The 10399-nt window shown below is 68.8% G+C and overlaps 1 protein-coding gene across 2 annotated transcripts; it reads left to right on the forward strand.

Moving 5' to 3' along the window:
* Positions 1-1199: 1199 nt before the first annotated feature.
* On the forward strand, positions 1200-10061 carry EFNA3 (ephrin A3). Of its 2 annotated transcripts, XM_044266473.1 has the most exons (5): positions 1200-1327; positions 7226-7539; positions 8436-8501; positions 8682-8759; positions 9006-10061. In XM_044266473.1, the coding sequence occupies exons 1-5, from the start codon at positions 1200-1202 to the stop codon at positions 9134-9136; spliced, it is 717 nt and encodes a 238-aa protein (XP_044122408.1). In that variant the 3' UTR covers positions 9137-10061. The 2 variants fall into 2 exon arrangements, with proteins under 2 accessions (XP_044122408.1, XP_044122409.1); XM_044266474.1 differs by lacking the exon at positions 8682-8759.
* The last annotated feature ends 338 nt before the right edge of the window (positions 10062-10399 follow it).

A 10399-nucleotide genomic window follows, 5' to 3' on the forward strand; every position in this document is an offset into this window, starting at 1 on the left:
GGGATCTGCCTGTCTTCCCTCCTGAAGTAAAGGAGAAAAGAGCATCATAACAGTCTCCCTGGGCGCAGGTCGCTGGGGTGTGGACTGTGGGAACCTGGTCTGAGACCCGGTCATTCCCATCCAAGCCTCTCCAAGAGAGAAGAGATGACGGCTGGGCACCCCCTATGTCTGGATCCCAGACCCTTTCCCTCAAAGTTTACTTCCTGGGCAAAGAAGGGACCTGAGGAGAGCAAGGAGCTGTGGCTTTCTGGGGGCCCGTGGGCCCATGCGCGCATCCCTGCCTGGGCACGGTCTGGGGTGTGCTCCCACGGTCCATGTGTCTGTGGATCTCTGGTGGTGTGAGTGTCGGCTAGGGCGTGCGTGTGTGTAAACGTCCGTGTCCAGGGCTGTGTCTCTCTGTTCTGGCGAATGTGTGTGTGTGACGTCTGTGCTTGGGCATCACTGTGGGGACAATGTCAGTGAGAGTGTCAGGCGGCAAGCAAGCTGACGGACGCCCCTCTGGGCCCTTCCAGAACACGCACTAGGGACATTCTAAGGCCCAAGCCCCTCTCCCTCCTCCGAGACAAGCTTCGTGTGGCGCTGGGGGCTTCAGGCCGTGGCTTTCACGCCCTTGGTGCCCACTGCGGCCTCTCCGCCCTGCAGCCCAGCGGCCTCCTCCTTCACTCGGGAAGAAGGCCATGGACCCAGCGGAGGGCGGACTGCTCAGAAGGAAGGGGTGGGAAGGGGCCTAGTTCTACTTATGAAGCTGTCCTGGACCCCCAGCTCCTTTCCGAATCTCCCTCGCCCCATCCCCCGGGTGGATGTGCTCCCAGAAGATGGAGACCCCGGTCTGGGCCCCCCAGTCCTTCTCCAGGGAGCTCGAGACTGGGCAGCAGAAGGCCGGAGACCCGCGCAAAAAGTAAACCTAAGAGGGAGCGAGGAGGCGCGCGCCGGTCGTTCCCGACGGGGCAGCGCGGTCCCCATCTCCCCAGTGCCGCGCGCTCCGGGTCCGAGCGGGGCGGGGCCGGGTCAGGCGGGAGCGCGCCTGGGGCGGGGCTTCGGGGGCGCGCCCGGAGGGCGGAGGGAAGGGCTGGGGGCGTGGCCTAAGGCTTGGGGGCCGGCGGCGGCGGCGGCGGCGGCGGCAGCAGGGAGCTGGGAGGCGAGAAGCCGGGAGCGCGGGGCTCAGTCGGGGGGGGGCGGCGGCGGCGGCGGCTCCGGGGATGGCGGCGGCTCCGCTGCTGCTGCTGCTGCTGCTCGTGCCCGTGCCGCTGCTGCCGCTGCTGGCCCAGGGGCCCGGGGGGGCGCTGGGAAACCGGCATGCGGTATACTGGAACAGCTCCAACCAGCAGTGAGTCGGGGCCCGGGGAGCCCAGAGCGTCCCGCGTCTGCGAGGGAGGGGAGCCGGTGGGCCCGGGAAGTCCTGAGGGCACCGGGGGTGGGGGTCCTGGGAGGCACGGCTGGGGGCTGGGAACGAGGGAGAGGGGCACACGCCGTGGGCGGCTGTGAAACTCGCGGGGGGGGTGGTCTGAAAGGGGCTGTTGAGGTCTCGGAAGGAGGACTTGGGCCGTGCGGAGGAGGCTGCTCGGGGGACACCGCACCCCGCCTTGCCCTCTCTCCGCGCCCGCCGCTGGACGAGCTCCCCTCGCACAGTCCCCCATCTTCGCCCCCTTCAGCCGTGCTGGGCCATCGCACCGGGGGGGGGGCGGCCAGGGATGACCTGTTTTCAGCGCTGAGGCTTTCGAGGGGTTCTGTCTAGGACTCCCGCTTTTAAAAGTGGGGTCCGGGGCAGGGCAGGGAGTCCGGCCCGGCGCCTCCTCAGGACGTAGCCGAATGGCCTGCCCTGGTTGTGGGGAAACGCCAGGCGCGGGTGAGCCGGGGCTGGGTCGCCGCGGCTGGGGTCCTGGAGGTGCTGCTAGGTGGGGATGGGAACGTGGGCCACCGGCGAACCGGAGAGAGGCAGGCAGATGTCGGCGTGTCACACACGCACACACACGCCCGGCCTGGGGACGGCGTGTGGCTCCAAGTGTGAGCGGGCGTGCGCGGCTGTCAGTGTGCGTGTGTGTCTGAGTGTGTGATTTGTGTGTCTGCGTCGGCGATCGTCTGGGGGTGGGAGCGGGCGGCGGGGCGGGGAGGGGGCTGCGGTCGCCGTCCGCGTGGCCGGCCGCGTCTGGGCTGGGGTGGCTGCCGGCGCCGCCGCGGTCTGGGCGGGTGTCAGGGCGGCCGTGTGGTTTCCCGGGGTGTGTGGCGCGGCGGCTGGGTGCCGGCTGCGGGGCCGGGTCCTCATTTGCTCAGTCCTCGCTGCCCTTGTCTTCTCCTCCCCGCCGTGCCTCCGTGTGTGTCTGTGTGTTGGGGGCATCCCTAGGGACGCGGGGGTCACTGTCACACCTGCCCAGGCGGCGGCGGCGGCGGCACTGCCTCTGGCTCCCCACCCTGGGGGGCGACTCGGGAGCAACTGGAGAGGCCCCAGGGGAGGGGGCCGGGAGGGCCGGGCGGCCGCGACCCCCAGTCTCCCGGGGGAGGGGCTGCCGCTCGCCGCTCCGCTCTTTGTTGTTTGGGGCTCCGCGCCTCCCCCTCTCTCCCTGCTCGCGCCCGAGTGTCAGACTGGGGGTGGGGATGAGCCAACGACGCCCCCCTCTCGCTTCCCATGGAAACCTCGGGGGTGGGGATGAGGCCCCTCCCCCCACCCCGGGAGCGGGACTCGAAGAACTCCGGGGGGTGCTGGGGGCTGACTCCCCGTTCTATCTAGCTCGTCCCCCTCCCCCAGACTCACACGTCCGCCTCCCCCCTCCCCGCTAGAGTCTGGCGGGGAGTGGAGAGTACGCAGGTGAGGGGTCCCAGGTTCCCACCACCCTCTGGGCAACCCCGCGTTCTTAGGGGACGCCGGAGCCGGGGGTATGCGGGAACGGCCTGAGGGGGGGGGGGGGATGTTGTTGATCAGGTTCCCCTCCCCCGCATACACCTGGGCTCAGGTGAAAGCCCTGGGAGGGGGTGGCGGAGCCCGGTTCCGGGAGCCTCCTTTCTGTCTTCCCCGCTCCCCCGCAGGTCTGGACCGGCAGAGGTGGGAGGGGGCGCGCACCCGGCTGGGAGGACGCCGCCGCCCCCGCCTCGCTTCCTCGGCCTTTGTTGCCGCTGCGCCCGGGCTCCCCGGCTCCCTCACTGCGGCAGCCGCGGCCCCATAAATCGTGAGAGCGACGTGCTCCGGAGCCGGGAGTGGAGAGGGCCAGGGAGCTGGGGGCGGGGCCGGGCCGAGCCACAGGCTCCCGCGCCCCCTCCCCCCGTCACGTGAGCTGGGCGCCGGGCTCCCACCCCCTGTCACGTGCTGAGGGTCTCTGCCCCTTGGGGTCACGTGGAGAGGGTCTTGCGACCCCGCCTCCCGGGGTCACGTGGGAGGGTGCTGGTGGGACACGTGCAGAGGCCTCCTTTGACAGACCTGGGGGCAGTGCCCCGCACAGCGGTCGTGGTCTCGCCCCTCGCCCCCCCCCACTCGGGCCCTCCGTCTGATCCGCTGTAATTGGAGAGACCAGTTCCCAACCTGGCCCGGACTAGGGATGGGGGGTACTATCCTGGAGGAAAGGAGGAAAATGTGAGGTCGATGGAGGGGTCCCCTGAGCCTGGAATTGAATTTGGGGTGGGGGTGGGAGGACCGGCTGATGGCCACACGCATGCCCCCCGGCCCTGTGCTTCCTTGCTTTGCAGAAGGGAGCAAGGCGCTGTTATTCACCCCTAACTCTGGAAGCGTCGGCAGCATCTTCTCCAGCCGGCTCCCTACCTCTTTCTCTCGGAAACGTTTCTGCGGCTGGTCTCGCTCTCACTCACGCGTTCTTTCAGCCAAGGTTTATTGAGGCTGTACTAGGTCCCGCTGGTCTTTCCCCTGCGCGCGTTCTCCCCGCCGCCGAGGCTCTGCCCGCACCCCCTTGCCCGCCCCCGACAGCCGGCTCGGGCTCCGCTGTCTGGGGGCCCCCGCGCTCGGCCCCCTCCTCTCTCCCTTTCTCCGCGCCTCCCTCCGTTCCCATTCCGGTCCTCTCTCTCTCCGATTCTGGGCCCCCCTCTTTCGCTGTCTCGCCCTGTCCCCTCTCGGGGACCCGGGTCTGGTAGCGTCCCCTCTGGCCGCGCGCGTCTGCTCTCACTCCGCTTGTGGCTCGCTCTCGGCGGGTCTCTCGCTCCTCGCCGCCGCTGCAGATCAATAAACCTCCGCCGCCGCCCGCCGCTGTCGCAGGGAGGGGGCGGGGACGTGGGGCGCGCTGCCTCCCCCCCACGCGACGCCGGCGGGAGAAGCCCGGGCCCGGGCCAGGGCCGGCGAGACCCAGCGGGGCGGGGCGCTCAAGGTGCGGGGGTGTCCGCGTGCACGCGCCGCCCCGCGAACGTTCCCGCCACCCACCCACCGCCAGCCGGGCGCGCGGGCCCCACGCCGCGCGCACGTGGTCCGGCCTCGCCTGCTGGAGCGAGCGGCGCGCCGCCTCGGGGCCGCGCGCTAGAGGGGAGGGAGCCCGGGTCGGTGTCTTGCCATCGCTCCTCCGCATCCCGGCTTCTAGGGGTGGGGGCAGGGATTAAGCAAGTTCAGGGCCCCTCGGGATGCCTTCCCTACTCCCTGGTCTTGTTAGGCACCCTGTTTACCTGCCCCTAATTGCCCCGCGGGGAGAGGTTTGCTCCTTCCCTGCTCCCCCGCCGCCCACCCCCCCAGGCGCGAGCCGGCGGGGCACCGAAGGAGTGACGGAGAAGGGTCGGAATGCGCCCCGGAGGCGGTGAGAGCCCGAGAGACGAAATAACGGGGTGAGGGTGCACCCCCTCCTGGTGGGGTGTGTCAACACTTGCCTTTCTGCGAGAGACGCTGAGGCCAGGAGGGGAGGAAGGGAGGAAGAAGAGTGAACAGCTCGGAGGGGCAGGCACACCCCTACCCCCAGCTGCCTCCCACACCCCCGCGGATGGGGAGCTGCAGCCCTAGAGGGGGAGTGAGCCGCAGGCCATTGCGCGGCCTAGTGGCACTGCTGGGACGGGGAGGATGATAGATGCGTTGACAGTGCCCGAGCCTAGGAGACACCTCACTGGGGTCTCCCAGGAGTTGTGACTGGGGACACCCAGTCCCCTGCCCGTCAGACTCCAGTTGCCCACAGCCATGCCACAAGCCGCACTTCCTCCCACATGCCCAGCTTGGGGGGCATTTCAGGGACTCCTCCTGCCACCCAGCCCAGGGAGAGGTAGAAGATGTCTTCTCTTCACTGGTGCTCACCCACAGGCCTCTCTGTAAGGCCAGTCCCCACCCTGTCGAGGAAACTGAGGTCACCTGTCCCAGTGACCCTGGCCTTGGTTTACTCCTTCCTGGGATAGGCTGTGTTCTAGGGGGAGCTGGGCAGTGTCCCAGGGAAGGGTCCTTTCACAGCAGGGCTGGAAACCTAGGTGAGGCTCAAGGACAGAGGTCCCAGGGTGGCTGGGCTGCGGCTTTGGGCCCAGCCCCCTATCACTGGTGGCCCCCTCCTCAAAGCCTATGGGGGAGGAACAGTAGACTTGGAAGCTGGGGATAGAGAGGCAAACCCAGGTGGCGCCAGAACCCGGCCTGGTCTAACCCGTTTTCCTGCTCCCAGTGCCCCAGGCCGAGACTCCTGCCCACCTGAGTGCCAGGGCCAGGGAGGGGCCTAAGTGACCCATCACTCCCGTGGGAACCAGGTGGGACTGGTGGCATTCCTGATGACTCAAGAAGGCTGTGCCCATTCCCACTGAAGTGCCCAGGCACCAGCTCTCACCTCTCTGCTCCCTGCCAGGCTTGGAAGGGAGCGCTTGGGGAGGGGGTGGCACAGGCCAGGCCAAGCAAGTCTGGTTAGGTGGGGAGGGACCCTCAAAGCTCCGCCCGATTCAGAGGCCTCCGAGCTTGTTTCCCTAATGGATCTAATGACTATTTGTGGAACTGGGAGGTGCTTGGTGACCGGAGAAGCCAGTCCCTCCCCTCAGGGAGTTCCCAGGGCTGAGAGACCCCTGTGGTATGACATGCTGCCAAGTGCCCCGGGCCCTCTGTGCCCACCATGTTCTCCTCTCTCTGGAGGGATGTGTGGATTCCTACCCTAAAGAAATTGGGGGAAACTCCCCCCTACTTCTCTTGAGTTTCTTTCTCCATTCGGATGTTTTTCCCATTCCCGCACCCCCTCCCAGGGCATTAAGACCAACACTTTGATGACGGCTGGCTAGGCAGGTGGGGATTACGAGGGACCCAGCGTCTGCTCCTGTGTCCCCATAGAAGAATCAAGGAAGTAGGGGCTCAGCCATCTTGCCCGGGCACTCTGCCCACTTCTCCGCGAGCACCACTCAGGGCCAGTGGTTGAGGAGGACGGTGTAGAGAGATGGAAGTTTGGGCCGGTGGGCATGCTACCGCGTGGGGCCTTGCTGTGGAGTCCCTGCTCCCAGTTCTGTTGTCTCAGTTACTGGGGACCTTGATTGCCAGGAATAGCGCAGAGAGGGCATGTGCGCCGCGCGCGCGCGCGTATGTGTCTGTGTGTGTGTGTGTGTGTGTGTCTGGGGGGGCGCAGGGGTGGGGAGGGGGGGCGCAGGGGTGGGGAGGGTGGGCGCAGGAAGAGAGCTTGAGATGTCTGGGGTCAACCAGTCCTGCGTGCGAGCCCAACACACAGGCAGCCTGGCTCCCCCAGGTGTGTGCCTCCCGCGCGGGCGGTGCGTGTGTCTGTGTGCGCGCCACGGGCACTTAGGCGTGGATATGCGCGAAGCGTCCACACCTGCGTCTGTGAGGTCAGGTCCTGGCCGACTGGCCTCGGGGGTGCGCTGGCCACGGCAGGGAAGCATGCGGGAGAGGTGCGCATCTCTGGGAAGGGATCCCACCCACTCCCCCCTTCCCTTCCAGTCCCCGACCACTCCCCCCCCCCCCGCAATTGGAGGATTGTGGGGGATGGGCAGAGGAAATCCGGGCCCGGGTCTGGGAGTCGCTGGGGCCTGTGCCGTTTCTGTGGCAACCAAAGCGCACGTCCCCCTTCGCCGTAGGAGGCAGGCCGGGCTTCCCTGCGCCGTTGCTGCCCTCTGGCGGCCGCCGGGAGGAGGACAGCACCGGGCGTGGGCGTGGGCAGGTGGCGTGGGCCTGGTGGCGCTAGGGCCCTGGGGACGGGGACGGGGACAGGCTCTGAGAAGAGAGGCGGCTCCGGAGAAACGCCGAGAGGCTGCGAAGGCCCTAGGGAAGCTGTGCCGAGCGGCGGCGTGGGACGGGGGTTGGCGTGGGGTTTCTTCTCTCTGACCCGCTTCCTCTCCCCCGCAGCCTGCGGCGAGAGGGCTACACGGTGCAGGTGAACGTGAACGATTATCTGGATATTTACTGCCCCCACTACAACAGCTCGGGGGTGGGCCCCGGGGCGGGCCCGGGCCCCGGGGGCGGGGCGGAGCAGTACGTGCTGTACATGGTGAGCCGCGCCGGCTACCGCACCTGCAACGCCAGCCAAGGCTTCAAGCGCTGGGAGTGCAACCGCCCGCACGCCCCGCACAGCCCCATCAAGTTCTCGGAGAAGTTCCAGCGCTACAGCGCCTTCTCGCTGGGCTACGAGTTCCACGCCGGCCAGGAGTACTACTACATCTGTGAGTGACGGCCGGGGCGGGGCCGGGGGCGGGGCCGGAGGGCCGGGGCGGGGCCGGAGGGCGTCGGGGTGGGCCAGGGGGTGGGACCAGGGCGGGGCCTAAAGAGCGGGCCTGGGAGACGGCCAGGGGGTGTGGCCAGGGGCGGAGCCGAGAGCGGACCTGGGATACGACCAAGGGGTGGGGCAAGGGGCGGAGCCTAGAGAGCGGACCAGGGAGGCGACCAAGGGGTGGAGTCCGGGGAAGGGGCGTAAGGAAAGTCTCTGGGAGATGCCCAGGGGGTGGGGCCCTGGGGCCGGGGGCTCGGGGAGCTCGCTGGGCTGGGCTGGGCAGGGCGGGGAAAAAGTGCGTGAGGGCCTTGGGATGAGGTCCCCAGGGGCCACGTATGTGGGGGTGCGGGCCTGACGGCGAGTGTCAGTCCGGCCGGGGGTTGGGGGGCGGTCGGCAGGGCCCGGGATTAGGGGGATGGGCCTGGGCCTGACGGCGAGTGTCAGGGATTTGGGGCGGTGGGGTGGGCCTAAAGGCGAGAGTCAGCGTCCGGCCAGGGCGTGGGGTCCGCAGGGGCTGGGGCGGGCCACGTGGCTGCCACGTGGTCCGCGTCGCGGGGCGCGAGACACCCCGGGACGCCGCGTGGGGCGGGCGGGCTGCAGGCTGCGGCTCCTGCTGCGTCTGAGACGCGGGGAGGGTTGGGGGCGGCCCGAAGTTTGGGTCGCGGGGTCACCGCGTCCCCGAGGGACGTTGCAGGAGGGACGGGGCTTCTCGAGGGCTGGGACCGCGGGGGCTGCCCGGGCCGGCGGCGTAGCCACGCGACTCGCGTCCGCGGGCCCGGGAGCCGGGCAGGGGGCGGCGCGGAGGGGCGGGACGCGGCGGACGCAGCTGAGGCCCCGTCTCGCCCGCAGCCACGCCCGCGCACGGCCCGCACTGGAAGTGCCTGAGGATGAAGGTGTTCGTCTGCTGCGCCGCCAGTGAGTGCCGCCGCCGGCCGCCAGCGCGCCCTCGCCTCCCGCTTCGGGGCTCCCCGGGCTCCCGGGGGCGGGGCGGGGGGGCCCCCGAGCGGGGACTCGCTCCCCAGCTGTAGCGGCGGGGTGGGGGGGTCCTGGCCCTGACGCTCCCCTCCTCTCTCCCACCCGCACCCCGCCCCGCAGCACCGCACTCCGGGCAGAAGCCGGCCCCCACCCTCCCCCCGTTCACCATGGGCCCCCATGTGAGGATCAACGTGCTGGGTGAGTCTGCGCAGCGCCTCTGGTGGCCGCTGCTGGGACCGCAGCCCCCGTGCCTGCTCGCCCCGCATGCCTTCCCGGGGCGCGGCCCGCCCGCTCGCCCCGCCCTCTCGCCCCGCCCGGCCCCGTGGGTGGCCACGTCCCGGCTCCGCCCCGCCGCCGCCGCCGCCGCCGCCGCCGCCGCCGCCGCGTGCCCCGCCCGCGCGCGCAGCCCGGCGCTCACCGCGCTCTCTGTCCGTCTGCCCACAGAAGACTTTGAGGGAGAGAGTCCGCAGGTGCCCAAGCTTGAGAAGAGCATCAGCGGGACCAGCCCCAAGCGGGAGCACCTGCCCCTGGCGGTGGGCATCGCCTTCTTCCTCATGACGCTCTTGGCTTCCTAGCTCTGCCCCCTCCCTTGGCGGGGACACGCGGGGCTGGGGAAGGGCAGGGAGACTTTGGCCTCTCCCAGGGAAGCCTCGCTGTGGGGCCTCGACCCCTCCTCCGATGGCTGGCAGTGCGGTCTGCGCCACACATCTGAGCCCGCCCCGTTTGCCCCCTCTCTCCCCACGTAGGGCCCTGTAGCGGACCAGACGCAGGGACAGCCACGGGTCCCGAGTGGCCTTGTGGCTCTGGTACCTTTCTCCGACCCCTGGTACCCTCCCCTGTTGTCACCACCAGAGACAAATTTGCCCCAGAGAGAGCAGACCCCAGCGTGGGAGGCACCCCCCGTCATTCTCTTCTAGGGGCGGAACACCGGGAGGGGACTAGATGGGCGAGGGGTGGCCCACTGCCCCGCTCCCCTGTTTACAGCAATAAGCACGTCCTCCTCCTCCCACTCCCGCGCCCAGGACTGTGGTTTGGATTGAATCCAAGTTTACAAGTAGACACCCCTGGGGGGGCGGGCGGTGGACAAGGGTGACACGGGGTGGGCACCGGGGTTCCAGCAGGCATGTACAGACGCTATATCTCTATATATAATGTACAGACGGACAGACTCCCTCCCCCTCCTTAACTCCCTGACCTTCCTGGACGTCTCCTTCCAGCTTCAGACCCCTTCCCCACCAGGCTAGGCCCCCACAGGGGGACCCCCTGGCCCCTCTTGTGTCTTCTGTGAAGACAAGACCTATGCAACGCACAGACACTTTTGGAGACCGTGTGACAACAACGCCCCCTCCCGTCCAGCCCTGAGCCGGGACCCAAACCCCATGACCTTGCCCTGCCCACCCTCTGTGGCCCTACCCATCCTCCGGGCCTTTTTCAAGTGCTTTGGCTGTGACTTTCATACTCTGCTCTTAGTCTAAAAAAATAAACTGGAGATAAAAATAACGAACTGTGCTGTCATTTCAGGGACCATCGCCCGTCTGGACTCTGGTTAAACCCACAGGTCAGGGGGGCGGGGGTGGTGGGGTCGGACTCGGGGGCCAAAGGATGGAGTGAGTACCTTCCTCTGTGGCCCAGTCTCCCTTAGGAGGCAGCTCTGGGTGCAGGGAGGCCCCTGGGGCTGGGAGCCCGGCCTGGCTGCCTTTGGGCGAATCACTGACCCTCCGAGAGGCCCGCATTTCTCCGCAGAAACTTGAGTTGGGCCCCATGTCTCTCAGGGCCGCCCTAAGTGTGGGCCAGCGGGGGCGCTCACCTCGGGACAGCTTCCCCTTGCTTCGCGTCCG

The sequence above is a fragment of the Neovison vison genome, chromosome 10, assembly GCF_020171115.1.
Source record: "Neovison vison isolate M4711 chromosome 10, ASM_NN_V1, whole genome shotgun sequence".
NCBI lineage: Eukaryota > Metazoa > Chordata > Mammalia > Carnivora > Mustelidae > Neogale > Neogale vison.